The sequence below is a fragment of the Taudactylus pleione genome, unplaced genomic scaffold (genome assembly GCF_031769625.1).
Source record: "Taudactylus pleione unplaced genomic scaffold, aTauple2 ptg000041l, whole genome shotgun sequence".
NCBI classification, from domain to species: Eukaryota; Metazoa; Chordata; class Amphibia; order Anura; family Myobatrachidae; genus Taudactylus; species Taudactylus pleione.
This window is the reverse complement of record NW_028284443.1, coordinates 58,600,109-58,620,983: the sequence shown is the minus strand read 5'-3', so window position 1 is coordinate 58,620,983 and position 20,875 is coordinate 58,600,109. Positions and strand designations below refer to the sequence as shown.

Below are 20,875 nucleotides of genomic sequence, written 5' to 3'. Positions count from 1 at the left end.
CGAAAGTACACTCCAGTCCAATCCAAAAAAAAAATTATTTTCTGTGTTTGTGAATTGTGTGCGCAGTAGCCGCACGTGCATCAACAAAGTAGTGCCAAGCGTGCGCCTGTGTCATAAGTAAAGGGCCGGCTGGCTTGACCGTTAAGGGTGCTGAAACCCCAGAAAGTACACTCCAATCCAAACCAAAAAAAAAATTATTTTCTGTGTTTGTGAATTGTGTGCGCAGTAGCCGCACGTGCATCAACAAAGTAGTGCCAAGCGTGCGCCTGTGTCATAAGTAAAGGGCCGGCTGGCTTGACCGTTAAGGGTGCTGTAACCCCCGAAAGTACACTCCAGTCCAAACCAAAAAAAAAAATTATTTTCTGTGTTTAGCCGCACGTATGTATCAAATCGATATAACATAAATGGAGGACCAAACTTTCTCCGATAAAAATAAAATAGAGAAAGATCAAGAACCACTTCCTCCTAGTGCTGAAGCTGCTGCCACTAGTCATGACATAGACGATAACATGCCATCAACGTCGTCTGCCAAGGCCGATGCCCAATGTCATAGTAGAGGGCACATACAATCCCAAATGGCAAAGTTCAGGAAAATGACCTTGAAAAAGACATTTAAATCAGCTGAAGAGAAACGTAAACTTGCCAATATGCCATTTACGACACGGAGTGGCAAGGAACGGCTAAGGTCGATCCCTAGTATGTTCATGACTAGTGGTTCAGCTTCACATGACGATGGAAGCCCTCCTCCCACTAAAAAAATCTAAAGAGTTAAGCTGGCAAAAGCACAGCGAAGAACTGTGCTTTCTAAGAAGATATCACAGATCCCCAAGGAGAGTCCAAGTGTGGTGGTGGTTGCGATGCCTGACCTTCCCAGCACTGGACGGGAAGAGGTGGCTCTTTCCACCATTTGCACGCCCCCTGCAAGTGCTGAAAGGAGCACCCACAGTCCACTTGCTGATATGCAAATTGAAGATGTCACTGTTGAAGTACATCAGGATGAGGATACTGGTGTAGCTGGCGCTGAGGAGGAAGTTGGCGAGGAGGATTCTGATGGTGATGTGGTTTGTTTAAATCAGGCTCCGGGGGAGACAGTTGTTGTCCGTGGGATGAAAAAGCCCATCACGGTCATGCCTGGGCAGAAGACCAAACATTCCACCTCTTTGGTCTGGCAATATTTCTATCCAAATCCGGACAACAACTGTCTTGCCATATGTACCATATGTAAAGGTGAAATAAGTAGGGGTAGGGACGTCAACCACCTAGGAACATCCTCCCTTATACGGCACCTGCAGCGCGTTCATAAAAAGTTACTGTCAAGTTCAGAAACTTTGGCTAAGACCGTAAGCAGTCCAGGGACACCTAAATCCCGTTGTCCTGTTGTATCCAAGTGCCTGCAAACCACACCGTCAACTCCCTCCTCGTCAATTTCCTCCTTAGTCAGGATCGGAAGTAGTCCTGCAGGCCATGTCACTGGCATGACTGACTCTCCTATCCGGGATTCCTCCGGAGGATCCTGCATTGCTACGCCTACTGCTGCCGCTGCTGCTGTTGCTGCTGCTGGGAGTCGTTCATCATCCCAGAGAGGAAGTAGGAACACCACTACTTTTACTAAACAATTGACCCTCCAACACTCCTTAGCGAGGAGGATGAAGTACGACAGCAGTCATCCTGAAGCAAAACGTATAACTGAGGCCTTGACTGCTATGTTGGTGTTAGACGTGTGTCCGGTATCCGCCATTAGTGCAGTGGGATTTAGACAATTGATGGAGGTAGTGTGTCCCCGTTTCCAAATCCCGTCTAGATTCCACTTCACTAGGCAGGCGATACCGAGACTGTACAGAAACGTCAGAAAAAGTGTCCTCAGTGTCCTGAAAAATGCCGTTGTACACAATGTCCACTTAACCACGAACATGTGGACAAGTGGAACAGGGCAGACTAAGGACTATATGACTGTGACAGCCCACTGGGTAGATGTATCACCTTACGCAGCAACAGCAGCAGCGTCACCAGTAGCAGCATCTCAGAAACGCCAGCTCGTTACAAGGCAGGCTACGCTGTGTATCACCGGTTTCAGTAAGAGGCACACCGCCGACAACCTCTTAGAGAAACTGAGGGAAATCATCGCCCAGTGGCTTACCCCACTTAGACTCTCCTGGGGATTTGTGATATCTGACAACGCCACCAATATTGTGCGGGCATTACATCTGGGCAAATTCCAGCACGTCCCATGTTTTGCTCACACAATAAACTTGGTGGTGCAGAATTTTCTGAAAAGCGACAGGGGCGTGCAGGAGACGCTTTGGGTGGCCCGAAAAATTTCTGGCCACTTTCGCCATTCAGCGACTGCGTGCCGAAGACTGGAGCGCCAGCAAACACTCTTGAACCTGCCCCGCCATCACCTGAAGCAAGAGGTTGTGACGCGGTGGAACTCAACCCTCTATATGCTGCAGAGGATGGAGGAGCAGCAAAAGGCCATACAAGCCTATACATCCACCTATGACATAGGCAAAGGAGGGGGTATGCACCTGACTCGAGCGCAGTGGAGAATGATTTCCGTGTTGTGCAAGGTTCTCCAGCCCTTCGAACTTGCCACACGTGAAGTCAGTTCAGACACAGCCAGCTTGAGTCAGGTCATTCCCCTCATCAGGCTTTTGCAGAAGCAGCTGGAGAAAGTGAAGGAGGAGCTAAGACGGAGCGATTCCGCTCGGCATGTGGGACTTGTGGATGAAGCCCTTCATTCGCTTTGCCAGGATTCCAGGGTGGTCAATCTGTTGAAATCAGACCACTACATTTTGGCCACCGTGCTTGATCCTAGGTTTAAAGCCTATGTGGTGTCTCTCTTTCCGGCCGACACAAGCCTGCAGAGGTGCAAAGACCTGCTGGTGAACACACTGTCAGCTGAAGCGGAACGTGACACGTCAACGGCTCCTTCTTCATTTTCTCCCGCAACTGGGGCTGCCAGGAAAAAACTTAGGTATCCTAAGCAACCCGCTGGCGGTGATGCAGGGCAGGCAGGACCAAGTTTGGACATCTGGTCCGGACTGAAGGACCTGGCAACAATTTCTGACATGTCTACTGTCACTGCATATGATACTGTCACCATTGACAGAATGGTGGAGGATTACATCGGTGACAGCATCCAAGTAGGCATGTCAGACAGTCCATACCTGTACTGGCAGGAAAAAGAGGCAATTTGGAGGCCCCTGTACAAGCTGGCTCTATTTTACCTGAGTTGCCCCCCCTCCAGTGTGTACTCCAAAAGAGTGTTTAGTGCAGCCGGGAACCTTGTCAGCGAAAGGCGTAGGAGGTTGCTTCCACAGAATGTGGAGAAGATGATGTTCATCAAAATGAATTATCAGCTCTTCCAGGGAGACCAGCCTCCAGAAGGTACAGAGGGACCTGTGGTGGTGGATTCAAGTGGGGACGAGTTAATACTTTGTGAGGATGAGGATGTACACACTGAAGAGGGTGAGGAATCGGTGGATGAGGAGGATGAGGATGACATCTTGCCTCCGTAGAGCCAGTTTGTGCAGGGACAGATTAATTGCCAGCTTGTTTTGTGGGGGCCCAAACGAACCAATCATTTCAGCCACAGTTGTGTGGCAGACCCTGGCGCTGAAATGATTGATTTGTTAAAGTGTGCATGTCCTGTTTATACAACATAAGGGTGGGTGGGAGGGCCCAAGGACAATTCCATCTTGCATTTCTTTTTTTTCTTTGCATTATGTACAGTTTGGGGCCTAGTTTTTCTAACTGCCATCCTGTCTGCCACTGCAGTGTCACTCCTAGATGGGTCACAAAACCCAGAACCCAAAACACGGAAGGGTGGTTTTGGCAAAACCAATCCAGATCCAAAACACGAAGAAAGATCCAGATCCAAAACCAAAACACAAAACACGAAAAGTGGCCGGTGCACACCCCTAATATATATATATATATATATATATATATGTGTGTGTACATATTTTTCTCTATATGCGAGATATACAGTATATATATATATGCAAACTGCAAACTATTTCTTGGAATACATAAATAAATATATATATATATATAGCCAAAACTAAACCAAAGCAAAAACCGGTAAACCAGGACACCACTTTCATATGCAGAAAAAAGGTTTTTAGAACTTCATTTCATAAATATGTCATCATAAATTGAATGACCATATATCAGTTCACATAAAGTGCAAAAGTGAAAATCAGCAAAAGAGTACTTATCCAGTGATCTAGTGGTGTGAACCGACGTAGCAGCATAACAAGACATGGCCCGACAGCTGTTTCATTTAGGTGCCCTCCGTTACCTTCCTCCTGGGGCAACGGTGCCGGAGGGCACCAAAACGAAACAGCTGTCGGGCCATGTCTTGTTATGCTGCTATGTCGGTTCACACCACTAGATCACTGGAAAAGTACTCTATCACTTTTATTGCATCGTCCTGAGGATACAAACATATCAAAAAGTGTCACTTACTTATACACCACCACCAAACACCATGTGCGTCTCCACAGCTTCTGGGTCCGGTCAGTGAACGCCCACAGATGATGTCATCCTGCACGGCCCGTTTCCATGGCTACCAATAATATCTAAAAAGTGATTTAAAAAACAAAGAAGCAATGTTGCTTATTATTGAACATCATCCTACTAATCCAACGCGCAGTAAGACCTTAAACTTTAAATGACATAACATCCCACAGAGCATGTTATACCACTATTTATTGCACATATTAGTGAACATAGGGCCTGATTCAGACCCACTCGCGAGCGGCTGTCCGCTCGCAAGTGGGTCGATGTTATGGACTGAGCATGCGCACGACGGAGGGAGCTCCGTCGTGCGCATGCGCCAGACGCGACGAGCGAAGGAAAGTCCTTCGCTCGTTGTGTCCGATCAAAGGGGGCGTGCTGTCAATGTTGATTGACAGCACTCCCCCTTTGGTGGGCGTGCCGGGGGCATGCCTCCCTGACGGGGGCGTTCCCACGGGAACGCCTCCCGGCAGAAGCCGGCCCACTGACATCACTAGTGATGTCAGTGGGAGTGATTTTGGCTCTGATAGAGCCAAAATCACTCCGGAGCTTGCGGTTGAAAACCTCAACCGCAGGCTCCGGCTCGCAAATTCGATGGTCGCGATGGTCTCGACCATCGCGACCATCACAATGCACGCTCGTATAGCCTGTGGGTGGTGACCCACAGCTATACGAGCGTCCAGGAGGACGCTCCATGAAAATGGAGCCCGGCCCTCATTCAGAGCGTGCACTCTGCTCAGAGCGTACGGCTCTGAATGAGGGCCATAATCCACATGGGGAACCATTCCCTACTCAAATCCAAGACATCATACAAATATGTACTTAATTCTCATGACTATAGATTTTAAACACTCCTCAATGTATAGCAACCTATATCTCTAAATTATTTAACGTTAAAAGCAATCCTCTCTCCTATTGCCCAATGTATTAGTTATACATTGCAGGCTCACATCTTCAACGCAACAAATAATATTTTCATAAACACTGTCCTAAATAAATGGTACCTTATATCCCATAGCTCACCTGGACCAACGTCCGTAGTAAACATGGGAAAAATAATTACTGTGCTCACAAGAAATCAACGCTATTAGTAATGATAAATCTGACATGCATCTACTCCCATTAGTTATTGAATTTGCACATAACACCATTCATATTTCATGCTACATTAAATGAAACATTGTAGGCCAAGATTATCATTTAGGGGTCAATTTACTAAGCAGTGTTAGGAGACAAAGTGAAAAGTGATAAGGTGCCAGCCAATCAGCTCCCAACCGTCATTTTTCAAACCGCCTGTTAGATGACAGTTGGGAGCTGACCACCCACAGCTTATGCGAGCGGCCAAAAAGATGGTCGCGATGGTCAAGACCATCGCGACCATCGGGCTTGCGACGAGACTCTGCGGTAGGGTCTCGCTGCCGCAAGCCCAGGAGTGCTTTTGGCTCGCTCAGCGCTCGCGAGCGTGTCTGAATCAGGCCAAAAGTACCCAACCTGAAAATCCAGCAGGATTCACATTGTAACAATTTTCGTTATACAATGTAAATCCTTCTGGATTTTCAGGTTGGGTACTTTATTACTAATAGCGTTGATTTCTTTTGAGCACAGTAATTATTTTTCCCATGTTTACTACGGACGTTGGTCTGGGTGAACTATGGGATATAAGGTACCATTTATTTAGGACAGTGTTTATGAAAATATTATTTGTTGCGTTGAAGATGTGAGCCTGCAATGTATAACTAATACATTGGCAATAGGAGAGAGGATTGCTTTTAACTTTAAATAATTAAGAGATATAGGTTGCTATACATTGAGGAGTGTTTAAAATCTATAGTCATGAGAATTAAGTACATATTTGTATGATGTCTTGGATTTGAGTAGGGAACGGTTCCCCATGTGGATTATGGGCCTGATTCAGACCCTCTCGCGAGCGCTGAGCACTCGCAAGCTGGTCGATGTTGGCCCAGTGCGCATGCGCACGATGGAGGCGGCTCCATCGTGCGCGTGCGCGAGACCCAGATAGCGACGGGCAAACTGTCGCTCCCAATCTCGTGCCAAAGGGGGCGTGCTGTCGATGTTGCGTGACAGCACGCCCCCTTTGGTGGGCGGGCCAGGGGCGTGGCTGCCCAGATGGAGGCGTTCCCATGGGAACGCCTACCACCTGGGGCCAGTCCCACTGACATCACAAGTGATGTCAGTGGGAGTGCTCTCGGCTCTGTTAAAGCCGAAAGCACTCCAGGGCTTGCGGCAACGAGACCCTACCACAAGGGTCTCGTCGCAAGCCCGATGGTCGCGATGGTCTTGACCATCGTGACCATCTTCCTGGCCACTCGCTATAGCTGTGGGTGGTCACCTACAGCTATACGAGCGGCCAGGAGGATGCTCTAAAAATACAATAGGCGGGCACTGATTCAGAGCGAGCGCTCTGAAAGAGCGTCTGGCTCTGAATCAGGCCCTATGTCCGATAATATGTGCAAGAAATAGTGGAATAACATGCTCTGTGGGATGTTATGTCATTTAAAGTTTAAGGTCTTACTTTGTGTTGGATTAGCAGGATGATGTTCAATAATAAGCAACATTGCTTCTTTGTTTTTTAAATCACTTTTTAGATATTATTGGTAGCCATGGCAACGGGCCGTGCAGTCATTTGTGGGCGTTCACTGACCGGACCCGAAAAGCTGTGGAGACGCACATGGTGTTTGGTGGTGGTGTATAAGTAAGTGACATTTTTTGATATGTTTATATCCTGATGACAATGCAATAAAAGCATCGAACCATTGATGTATTATATCCTGTGCATCTTTTAAAACCGGAGTGCTGCGGAAACTGCATGTATATGCTCACTGCTATGCTATAGCATGCTGCGGAGGGCACCCGGGACTGTAATTGATTTTTAGTGGGAGTGCCATTCTACTGCTTATGTATATGCAGGTTGAGTTTCCCATATCCAAATATTCCAAAATACGGAGTATTCCGAAATACAGAATTTTTTTTGCATGTCTGAGATAGTGAAACCTTTGCTTTTTGATAGTTCAATGTACATAAACCTTGTTTAAAGCACAAATTATTAAATATAGTGTGTACAATTACCTTCAGGCTGTGTGTATAAGGGATATATGAAACATAAATTAATTTCATGTATGTACATAAACTTTGTTTGAGCCACAGAATTATTGAAAATATTGTATAAAATTACCTGCAGGCTGTGTGTATAAGGTGTATATAGAACATAAAAGCATAATATGCTTAGATTTGGGTCCCTTTCCCAAGAAATGTAATTATATTATGCAAATATTCCAAAATACGGAATATTCCAATATCCAAAATACCCCTGGTCCCAAGCATTTTGGATATGGGAGACTCAACCGAATACTTCTGTCTATATAGTGTATACAGGACACCTGACCATTACACCAACAGGGACTGTAATGACATTGTATTTACATACATATGCTTCAATATGGAGTTGGTCTCCCTTTTGCAGCTATAACAGCTTCCACTCTTCTTGGAAGGCTTTCCATAAGATTTTGGAGTGTTTCTGTGGGAATTTGTGACCATTCATTCTGTAGAGCATTTATGAGGTTAGGCACTTATGATGGACAAGAAGGCCTGGCTCATAATCTCCATTCCAGTTCATCCAAAGTTCTTCCACACCGAACTCATCAAACCATGTCTTTATAGTCCTTGCTTTGTGCACTGAGGAATTAGTCATGTTGGAATAGAAAAGAACCTTCCCCAAACTGTTGCCACAACGTTGGAAGCATAGCATTTGTACAAAATATTTTGGTATGCTAAAGCATTAAGATTGCCCTTCAGTGGAGATAAGGGGCCTAGCCCAAACCCTGAAAAACAGCCCCATACCATTATCCCTCCTCCACCAAAGTTTCACGGTTGGCACAGTGCAGACAGGTAACATTTTCCCAGCATCCGTCAAACCCAGACTCGCCCATCTGACTACCAAACAGAGAAGCGTGGTTTGTCACTCCATAGAACACGTTTCCACTGCTCCACAGTCCAGTGTCGATGTGCTTTACACCACTTCATCTGACACTTGGCATTGGTGATGTGAGGCTTGCATGCAACTGCTCAGCCATGGAAACCCATTCCATTAATCTCTCACTGCACATTTTTTGTGCTTACATTAATAACAGTGGAAGTTTGGAACTTTTCAGCAATAGAATCAGCAGAGCATTGGCAACTTTTACACACCATGTGCCTTAGCAGTCATTGACCCAGCTCTGTGATTTTATGTGGTCTTCTGCTTCATGGTTGAGTGGCTGTTGTTCCTAAATGCTTCCACTTTCTAATAATATCACTTACAGTTGACCGTGGAATATTCAGCAGGCATGAAATTTCACGAAACATCTTATTGCAAAGGTGGCATCCTATAACAGTACCACACTTAAAGTCACTGAGCTCTTCAGAATGACCTATTTTGTATCACAAATGTTTGCAAATGGAGACTGCATGGCTAAGTGCTTGATTGCTTGATGTTATACACCTGTGGCAACGGGTGTGAATAAAATTATAATTTTTTTGGTGTTCAATCACTTGCGCCAAAGGCTGCTCTTGTCAAATACCTTTAAGGGAAGGTATCTTTTTTTCCCTAAACATACAACACAAAAAATACTAATAAAGATATCACACCAAAGCGCCTTAAAGAACACTAAATATGTTAATACTTATCTTGTTAATAAGTCATGTTCCTTTCACTTCATTTATAATCTTCAATTGGTAGCAAAATATGGTAATATTACTCACAACATGAAAGAGAAAAAAATAAGTGCTATCTAGTGTAGATCATTCGATTGAAACTTACTCCTTATACAATATTATCACATATATCAATTATATTGTGGTGAAGGCCCCATGTGTATAATCTTCCAGAAAGAAACATTAGTGTGAAGAATAAATAGTACACACAATATTTTAATAGTAAAACAGTAATTCTAAAACAGTCACATAAAAAATATTCACAAACATAAAAGTAAAGCCCATGAATGAAATACTAGGCTTAGTCTTCCATATTAGTTGATTACAAGAACAATATCTCAGGTGAAGTTGGCCTCCTACCAGATTTGGGTGAAAAAAGATGCCTCTAGTATGCTGATGAGATGTTATCAAACCCAGGTCAAGCCTCAGCAACCATCTGGAATCTGTTCCACACCACCTCTGGATAGGTCCTTTGATCATCCTTTGCTGCCAACCCATTTCTAAGTATTCAGGTCTTTCTCAAAGCAATAGGGTGTGCAATCCCTAAGCTCCTAATGTACCCCTATCAATTAAGACCCAACTACTGGGAGGAGCCATCTTCATTACAAATGTAAAATTCATATAAATACATAAATTTATCCTGCAGATTGTAGTGCTAGTTCCACCTACACACAGTCAAAATTCTATCTAAAATAAATGTAAAAAATCGTAAGTTATCATATTAAACACATCTGATTATTTTTAAAACATTATGCACTAATCCAGAAACCACTTGATTTCAAAACCTTTATCCATTTCAGATGTAAGGATTTGAAAGAATAAATGGAATGCATCTCTGCTTTAGCTAGTTCTTTTGCTAAAGTATTGTTCCTCCAATTGCCTTTCATTTGTTTTAATACCCCAAATGATTTAATTTCCATGTTATCTTTATTATGGATTTCTTTAAAGTGGGATGCCATGGCATGAGTATCTAGACCTTTATTTCAATTTCGGAGGTGTTCCGCTATTGTTATTTTAAGTGGTATGGAGGTCCTCCCAATGTAGTACTTATCACAATTGCAGCTAATATATTATACAATATTCTTTGAATTACAAGTTGCAAAGTCCTCAATTTTTTTACTGATCCCATTTATGCATACTTCCACACACTTTTTATCACCCTTCACTGACTTGTACATGGCACAAAGTCCACATTTCTGAAATCCTTTAGTGAGAATTCTTCTATTTGTTTTGGGTGGTGAAAAGGCACTTTTCACTATTTTATCTCTAATATTCCTAGCCTTTCTATAAATAAATTTAGTTTTTTCAGGAAGAAGGGGATTTAATATAGGATCACCTTTTAGGATGGACCAATGATTCTTAATGATTTGTTCTATTTGTACTGTGCATTATAATCAGTAATAAATTACATTTTAAAATTGACTCGAGGGTTTAAAATATGTTTCTTCTATAGTAATGTATCTCTATCAAGATTATTGCATTTCTCCATCGCTCCCTGAATTTTTTTTGCATTTGTATCCACTGTCATTAAATCTCTATATCATATTGGTAGCCTGCTCCTTGAAGACTATCTTCCATGCAGTTTTTTTTTAATCTCTGCAATTGGCTATTAGGGATGGAGTCCAACCAAGTAGGATGGTGACAACTAGTGGCATCTATAAACGCCCCCGAATCCATAGGTTTTGTAAAATTTTGAGACATTAAATTATCTTCCTGTACAAATCTAAAAAATTTATTGAGACATTACTAATCTCAAAAGATAATTTAATGTTAAAATATTTTCATTTAAATAGCTGCAAAATTCATCTAAAACTTGACTACCACCTTTCCAGATAAAAATGATGTCATCAATATATCTGGACCAGGACACCAGGTTCACCTTATAGTCTTTGTTGTTCCACACATAGTGGGTCTCCCACATCCCCATAAATATGTTGGCATAACTAGGGATGCCCATCGCCATACCTATCTTTTGCATGTAAAAATTGTGTTTAAAATGGAAATAATTATTCTCCAATATATAATTGATCCTTTTTAATAAAAATTCTTTCAGTTCAACTGTGTACTCACTCTTCTCTAAAAATGATGACACTGCTTCGAATCCTATCTTGTGTTTAATTATTGTAGAGAGTGAACAGACATCTGTGGTGATTAAAAAATATTCCTCCTCCCATTTGATGTCTTTTATTAAATTTAAAACATCTGAAGTATCTTTAAGATGGGATCTATTAGTTAAAACTAGGGATGTGCAGGCTCAGATAGGTTTGAGTTTGCACGTGGAGTTCGGATTTTTCCCTCCAAAAAAACGGAACTCAGAAAGAGGCAAAACGTCATCTTACATGGACGAACATCATCATTCCTGGACTTTTGTCATAATGTCATAATGCCATAATGTCTGATGTTTTGGTCCCTTTGTCAAGGCTAGTAAGACCTCACAACCACAATAGTAGAAAGGTTCACAATGGGACCAAAATGTTTGACATTTTTGTAACACCGTTAGCATATAACTAAAAAGTGACTGGATTTTTGATATTGCTGAAAATGGTGAGTGCCCTTTACATCATATTATATATATATATATATATATATATACAGTCAGGTGCATAAATATTGGGACATTGACAGAATTTTCATATTTTTGCCTCTATTCACCACCACAATGGCTTTGAAATGAAACAAACAAGATGTGCTTTACCTATAGACTTTCAGATTTAATTTGAGGGTAATTACATCCAAATCAGGTGAACGGTGTAGGAATTACAACTGTTTCTATATGTGCCTCCCACTTTTTAAGGGGCCAAAAGTAATGGGACACCCGACGTGGGACCGTGGAAATGCAAGTATTGGAATATATGGGTGCAGGGTGTGTGGTGTGGGCCCCCACTGGACCCAGAGACTCGTGTGCACTGCACACCCTGCACCCATTATAAATATGCTCCAGTATCTATCTATCTATCTATCTCATATATATCTATCTATCTATCTATCACCACTCTGTACCAGCTTAACAGGGCCACCCACCCACCTCTCCACTAAGTTAACCAATTAGTTGTTCGCAAACCTCTATCTGGACATGGACACTCAAGCCAATGAAGCATGTGGCTGCATGTCCATGATAACATGCTAAAAATTTTTTATAAATTAGGCAAGTGTAAGAATCAGAATAACTTTCACAAGGAACATATTGCAATGGCTAGAAGACCAGGTTAGATCGTTATCAAAATGGCAGGACTTGTGGGCTGTTCCCGGTATGCAGTCATTTACCTACCAAAAATGATCAATGTAAGAACAACTGGTGAGCCAGTGACAAGGTCATGGATGCCCAAGGCTCATTGATATGCGTGGGAAGAAAAGGCTAGTCATTCTGGTCTATCCCACAGAAGAATTACTGTAGCACAAATTGCTGAATAAGATAATGCTGGCTATGATGGAAACCCTGGTATGTTAGGGACCTACCATAAAGAGGTTACCTGGATATGGTGGGTAGGCCCATAACCGTGGCCATGATTATGCTAAAAACCTCTATTGATTGCAAAATGTTATTGCATTTATATATTATCACTAATTTGGAGTTGTGCATCTGAGATTTGTCTGTTTCTGTGCCTACAATTAGTCTCATCAGGTAGCACCTCCCATTATATATATTCAGGGTGTGCAGTCCAGGAATCTTTCCTACATATGATGGAAAGGTGTCAGAACACACCGTGCTTTGTGATTGCTGTGTATGGAGCTGTGTAGCTGCAGACTGGTCAGAATTCCCATGCTGACCCCTGTCCACTGCCAAAAGTGCCTACAATAGGTACTTGAGTGCCTGAACTGGACCATTGAGCAATGGAAGAAGGTTATTTGGTCTAATGAGGCATGTTTTTTACATCATGTGGATGACCAGGTGCGTATGCATTGTTTACCTGGGGAACAGATGGCACCAAGAAAAAGGCAAACCGGTGGAGGCAGTGTGATGCTCTGAGCATGTTCTGCTGGGATATCTTGGGTCCTGGCATTCATGTAGATGTTACTTTGACATGTACCACCTACCTAATCATTGTTGCAAACCAATTTTACAGGAGACTTGAGGTAAGAGGTGATGGTACACAAGGAAGAGGTAGTTGGACAAATGGACAAAGGTGGGGGGGGTGACAATAATATGCAATTTTGGGAATTCTCATACAATTGCTCTTTAGTACATTTAAGTGAAACTAAAACAATGTGATAAAATCAATATTAATATTATAATAATATTTTAGTAAAAATAATAATAAATATGCCAAACAATATTCTTATATAAACTACAAATATTCTGTATCTGTATAACTGAGGGAAGTACTGTAGTTGATTTTTTATTATTATTATTATTATTATTATTATTATTATTATTATTATTATTATCATTATTATTATTCCTGATAATAAATAACATCTAAAATTTGTTTTAGGCTGGGGAGAGTCATGGCCCAAAAAGCTAATCCTAAGTACCCAACAACAAATAAACCATTAAAATTTGGTTTGCGTATTATGAGATTAGTGGTTCTGTTTTGCTGACAACTGAACATACCCAAACTTTGGGGTTCCGAGTAGAACCTAGTCCCGGCTCGGGTCTTCCAATAAGTTCAGAACTCGGATCTAAAACCCAAATCTCTGGTTTTGGATTGCATTTAAGCAAGTCCAAATTATATGATTTTAGCTGTTTTTATCAATTTTAAAGAAATCCAAAACCAACACTGAACAAAAACACTTAAGGATGGTTTTGCCAAAATTATAAGATTTAGGGTGCTTTTGCCAAAACACGAGGGTCTGCGCATATCTCTAATTATTATTATTATGTAAAAAATTAAAATGCCTTCTTTTTTCATATGCTCACACTGGTGCTCAGTAATGTACATTATATAAAAAGCTTATGAAAGCAATTTTTACTTGATTTGATTAATTCCCAAATTGATCAACAGCATTTACTGTATGAATTACATATACTGTAAAAGTGAGTTTTCTGGAATTAAATACATTTTAGGTTTGAAAGATTTGTCTCAGGAAATGTGCCCATTTTACAGTACTGACTAACTGTACAATCCAATTCTCTTTCTATCTGCATGTTCAATGCAATTCTGTCTGTTCCTATTTTGAAGGCTTTGTACATTAGTATTTATTGAAAGGGAGTATTTGGAAGTCAGTAAACTTGACATGATGGGGTTTGCAGTGTACCAAGGTCTGCCAAGACTGCATTGCATGTGACTTGCTTGGATGCACTGGTTCAACTGAAATGCTCTTTAAATATGTAGTCCAGTGTCTGAGATATTGAGACTTTCCAATCCAAGCAATTTTTTATATATTGTACAGCTTAAGTAGTTATGCACCTATTCTACAAAATAATCTGTCTGTGATGCACTTTTAATTTTAATTTTTAATAACTTATTATTTGTTTATTTTTGTCAGGGGAACATCTACGGTTCTGTCCTCGGGAATATACATGTTGTACAACTGAAATGGAAGACAAATTCAGTCAAAAAAGTAAATTGGAGTTTGAAAATCTAGTCCAAGAGACAAGTCACTTTGTCCGCACTACCTTTGTGTTGTGGCATAGAAAGTTTGATGGTAAGCCTTTATGGTTTTTTTTATTACCTTTACAGCTTTGAATAATAAGAAGCTACTCAGCAGTATAGCACAGGCTATGTATCTGGTGTTATCTGACATTTTTGTTTATTAATCACAGAGGTGATGCAGAGTAGCGTATTTGCTTCCAAGATTAGTAGTATAGATAGAGAAAAAGTTCTAGGTCCAAGCCTAATGGTACTCCAACTAATGGAAAAAGCGGAGAAGAGGTAAATTAAGAGAAATGAATAATCAAATTGGTTGAGATTAGGATTGGACAGTGAAGACCTAGGGCAGAGTTTCCCAAACTCCTCCATTAAAGTCCAGGTTTTCCATGCTTGAGTCCAGATGTTTAAATCAAATTGACTAAGGTAATAATTAAAAAAAAAAGAAAATAGACTGCACCCAAATTGATCCAAGTGTTAAATAAGTGTATATGAATAAAATATATAAAAACATATTAAACTATGATTATTTAAATTTTAGGTAATAACTTTTCCACAAATTTAAAGCTGGAATAATAGCTGCAGTAGGGTAGAACTCCAATAGTATAGCTGGTTTTATAGCATTGAATGAATTAATACAGTTACCCAGTTCACAATTCAGTATATAGGAGATGATTAGGGGGAAATATCTTCCAAACAGTTGTTTCCCTGTCAGCTCTTGTGCTGTCAGATCTCAGCTGCTGCTTCACTTTGCAAATGCATATGTTGGTTCTTGGCTGCAGCTGGATGTAGATATTAATTCTTTGTAAGGAGAAGCCACTCAAAGTTTCTAATTTGGCTGTCAAGAAGGGCAAATTTGTGTGAGAAATGAATAGTCAATGGTGTCAGTTGTTGTAGAGAAGATAAGGAAGATATGTAGTGATGATTTAATTATTTTATGACTAAGGGGTCTATTCATCATCGGGGGCCAGACGTGGGGAACTTATCACCGGGGCAATTCAGCACTGCTCCGAAAAGCAACAGTCCCCGTGATTAGTAACACTGCTACAGAACCACTCGGATCCCCTTTTGCATTCCTGGAACTCCTTCCCATAGGAAGAAGTGGGGCTCTGACTAGAAGCGCCATCTGAAGATGGCATTTGTTCTCGTAGGCAAATTCTGAGAGCTTTGAGGTTTCGGAGTTTGTGAATATCTGGTGGCTCTATCAGTACCCTGTTGATGAATTGTCCTGTCTATTTAGTGATGATGAATGGATCCCTGACCAATGTAATCAAAGAACAAAAATATACACTCAATATTTTTTAAAAATAAAAATGTATGTTTGTTGTCCAAAAGCTCAGTTTAACATTTCAGTCATAAGGTAAACTACTTATTAGAACCCATAATAAATCTAATCAAATAGCATGCACTAAATGTGTAAGCCCAATATCTACCTTTCTTTTTTATGTATTTTTTCAAGATTCTTTAATATAGCATCCATAAATTCCATATCATATATTACGCTCTATTGTAGCAATTATCGCATGAATATTTTTCAAACACTTTGTATTTTATACTTTAGAATTTGTTTTTATTCTACTGAGTTATAGCTACATGTAAGTGGGACATACATGCCTACCCTCCCACATCCCGCGGGAGCCTCCTGTTTTAAGGTGGGAGCTCCCGCTACCCCGGAAAGTATAGTCAATCCCCCGATTTCCCCACTGCCACGTCTGAATCCCTATCTGCGCATGTGCGATAAACAGGGCGGGGTTCAGGCACATTATGACGCTTGCCGTCATTACACTTAATATAACTGTAGGCCGGCCACCACGGGGTTGTGGGAAGCAGTGGCCGGGCCGCCTATCCCGTGCAGTCTCCGTGTTAAGGTGCTCACAATGTCTTCCAGGGAGCCCAATGCCAGTGAGAGCAGCTATGTGTCAACACATGCAGTAGCTGGGCGGGTGGTTGGTAGTGCTGTGCTACGGCAGTACAGCCTGTATGGCCACATGTCCCTTACCTTTGCTTTCCGATGGCTCCTCCTCATAATGCAGCGGGACCAGCTTCCTCCTTCACGGCAGCCACACTGTAATTGTCAGAGCATGAGTCATGAGCTGGTGACACACTGGGGAGACTGCACACTGACCGGGATGGTACAGATCACTCAGGCAGTGCTAATCATCAACTCCCAGCACACACTGACATGAGGTATTATTTTTATTATTTACTATAGAGAGGACTTTATAGTGATATATGAGGGGAGGGGGACACAGCTCCTAGCAAACACTGATATTTGGCATCATTATATAGAGGAGAGAGGATTATAGTAATTATGAGTGGTAATAACACAGCTCCTAGCACACACTATATGTGGTATTATTATTATTATTATTATTATTATTATTATTATTATTATTATTATATAGAGTTGAGGAAACTACACAATAATATATGACACATCCTGCACCACCAACAACAGGAGTGAGACACCAGCCCACACAGTAACTGGACAGCAGTGACTCCTGCCCACAACCCCCAGGACCTGCATTCCGCAGAATCCAACCCCGACATCCCATTATTTCTGGCGCCCCAACCCTAAGTAGCAATCAGGGTTGCCTACCCTCCCGATTTTAGCGTGAGTCTCCCGGTTTTTAATAAAGCCTCCTGCTCCCCCACAAACATTTCCTTAACTCCCGCTTTCTTTAAATCTTTGGGCTTGTGGGTAGCGGTGGCCAGGCCAGGCCGGCTAGTGAGCGTTGAGTGCGCACATGGAGTGTGCTTGGGCAGTGGCGACAACAACATCGGGCAGAGCCGAGCCTGTTAACAGCAGCGCTGCACTGATCAGGGACATTAGCACAGGTATATGGTGGCCTTTTCTCCACCCACGTTGGCCTCAAATATAATTTTAAGCGGCCAATGAGACCTGCGACTGTGTCATATACAGTGATGGTGGCTGGGCTAGGTGCTGAGTGTCACAGGTATTATTAGCTGCACTTTGAAAGGACACTCACTGACAGACAATAAATGGATAGCTGTCAGCCAGTGCCCTTTCAGAGTGCAGTTAATGCTTGTGACTGACTGGATATTTCACAATAAGGGAGCTCTGACTAAAAATACAGCTGCCCCCTCTGAGCACATTTCATTTCTTCACACCCAAATCATTGGCAACTATTGTCTGGGGAATAGTCAAGAATGTATTAATATTTGATTAATATATTTTTTTAAAAGGGCAGCTGTACTTTCAGGAGCCTCCTGCTAAAATGCTGCTGTTAGTACTAAAGTTTTCACCTGCCACTGCAGAACACGCCCCTAAATGACTAGACACACCCATAGGTAAAGCTAGACATGCCCCCTGGGCGGGACATGACACGCCCCCTCAGCGGCGTGCCACGCTCTGCGCGGCACATTATGCTACCACCTGCAATCTCCCTGAAACTAGTTTTCAAAAGTAGGCAAGTATGGAGTGGGACAACTGTTGCACTTGTAATCTCAGGTCTTGGTAAATAGTGAAAACAACCAGATAAAAACCTCAGAAAGATGTGAGTTCTTCCTATAATAAAATCCCCTATGAGGCTGATGCTTGAAAGCTAACTATAGCTAGTTACACACTGGAGCGACGGGTATTCGTTCCGACATGCCCATCAACAGTGATTGTACACCCACACTGGACGACTTTAATGAACGACGTAACGATCACCGTTACTTAATTCATTAACAATGCATTGGCCACTAGCGGTATCACTAGGTTTGATTGCGGGAGCGCACAATCATGCATACACATTGAGCGATGTAGGCGAGATATTGTTACGAAACAGCATATCGTCCCGACATTGGTCCAGTGTGTACCTAGCTTAACTCAAACAGTACTTATAAATGTATGTTCTGGAAATGGAAAAAATTTTGTTCATAGATCTGTACCTCCTTTGCAATTTAAAACAAGATAAAAGTAAAATTCTATAATCAAAAGTAGATAAAAAACATCTGCATGCATAAAGAGAGCATCTACTCCATGCAAGAAGTGACTCTATTTCAAACTAGATGATATTAAGGATAACGCATGATCAAACAGGACTTGTTTCATCTAAGAAAGACTGATAGACAGGGCCGGATTATAGAGAGGGCAGACGGGGCGGTCGTCCAGGGGCCCCCACAAATTAGGTGCCCCCACACTGCCGCAAGTATTCCCACAACTTGGCCAGCTCTCAGCAGCGTCGCAGTGTATTACACTGTATGCTGTCACCTGATGCTGGCAATCGGGTCCCAGAAGAGTAGCAGACATAAGCGCTGCAACGCTGACGGTCAAAATTCCTGCAGCCTGGCCAGCTTCCAGCACGACAGTGTCGCTGCTGCTGCCTGCTGGTAGCTGGTTCCGGACAGCATAGAAGACGCTGCCGGTCAGAGTGCAGTTAAGGTAAGGGGCATATCAGTGCCGGCGGTAGTGGGCAGGCAGGGGCCTGTCCACAACTCAGTTTCCCTGGGGCCCCCACAAGCCTTAATCTGGCTCTGCTGATAGATACTAGCATAGGACTTCCACGTGCATATACTGTGTCAGAATTCACCTTGCATCACTTCGCTGCAGCTTCTGTTAAACTGTAGAATGTACTATAATGAATTAGCATCCAGGTAACCCACAGTACATTGGCCAACTTTAAACTGCATTATGTCTGTGGATAGTGCTCCAGTTGGATCATATTCTCTCAATCGCTATTGTGTGAAATACAAGATAGCAATATTTCTTACATAAGCTTACATGAAACCAGTGCTTTATAAACATGTAAAGGTTTCTCTATATACAGAATCCCCGCTCTCCTTACTCATACACTTTAGGGTTCAAAGCTACAAATTATGTTCACACTAAGGCCTGTATTCAAGTAGCCGCGAAAAGTCAGAATCCGTGAAAAATCGCCGATTGCGACCTTTCGCCAGGCGGAATCTTATCTCCGTATTCAATTGCAATCACTTTTCGCGCACACGAAAAAGATTAGCCTCTGAGTAGGTGGAGAAAAAAGTGCAAAATCGCTATTTTGGGGTGCAAAGGTGGGGAAACCACTCAACACCCTTGGGACAGCCCCCCCAAAGGATAACTGTGTAAAAAAATTGAAGAACACCCCAAAAAAGCACTTTGAAAATGAAGGCAAAAAAGTGCAGACTTTTAAGGAGTCTGCCAGTAGGGGTGAGGTGTGTTTAAGATTGCAGGTGCTTGCTTCCAGTGGTATTTTTTATTTTTTGAAACTTTACTTTAGCGACTTTAAAAAATGTTTGCACCCATTTTCAAGTACCGCAATTTTGACCGGGCTACTTATTTTCACAAAAAAAACCTACTTCATGCTATTCTTCACCACTTGTGCAAAGACGCTAATTAGAAGAAATTGAAACACCTTAAGTACCACAAATAGCTTTATTAGGGCTATTTGGGGGCATGTACATTGATCTCCAATGTTAGTGCATCTATTAAGGCGTGTCAGGCTGATTTCCCCAATTCTGTCAGCACTTTTCGCCTGGTTTGCATTCGCCAGGTTGCGTTTTCGCATCTTTTGGAATTGAATAGGGCGAATCACAGGTACGCTTGCAATAAGTTTTCCGCAGCTAAAATACACAATGTAGGCGAAAAGTGCAGCAAGCAAAACCTTAGCTTGTACGCAAAACTAATTGAATAAGGACCCAAGGCTTACTTCTAATCAGCAAGAACATGCACATCTGGGTTTCTTTTCCTCCATTTACATAATCATTGTAGTATGGAGCTCAGAAAAAGGAAAACATCTCTCATGGTGTAGATTCCTTTAAAAGATCACTTTAATATAATAATGAATATGTATAAAAACAGAAATGGTGTCCGTACCAGAAAGATGGAAGTATTGGATCAGCATAGAACAGCACAATGATGGAAACCCGAGTATTTCTATACTTAAAACTTCTTCAGATCCTCTGGTGATGAATAATCCAACATCCGCCCAGTGACTTTAAGGACAAGTTTCAAATTGCACATGGGAGTCTTTTTTAAGGTCTTTTTCCATACCTTGAAAAAGACACCCAGGTGCCGAAACATGTTGGGGGGAGGTGGGGGGGGGGGTAGTCAATGTGTTTTATTTATTTTTTCTGTTGGGGCCAATGTGCTTTTTAATTTCTTGTGGGGGCCA

At 42.0% G+C, this 20,875-nt stretch overlaps 1 protein-coding gene across 3 annotated transcripts in view; it reads left to right on the top strand.

The window, feature by feature from the left end:
- Positions 1-20,875, top strand: part of GPC6 (glypican 6) — a 754,231-nt gene that overhangs the window by 189,252 nt on the left and 544,104 nt on the right. For 2 of the 3 annotated variants that reach the window (XM_088457100.1, XM_088457092.1), the window contains exon 2: positions 14,659-14,817. In XM_088457100.1, the coding sequence (XP_088313226.1) occupies positions 14,659-14,817 (159 nt within the window). Of the gene's footprint in view, positions 1-7,158; positions 7,235-14,658; positions 14,818-20,875 lie in introns of those variants that run through there. The other variant, XM_088457109.1, reaches the window with a different exon arrangement.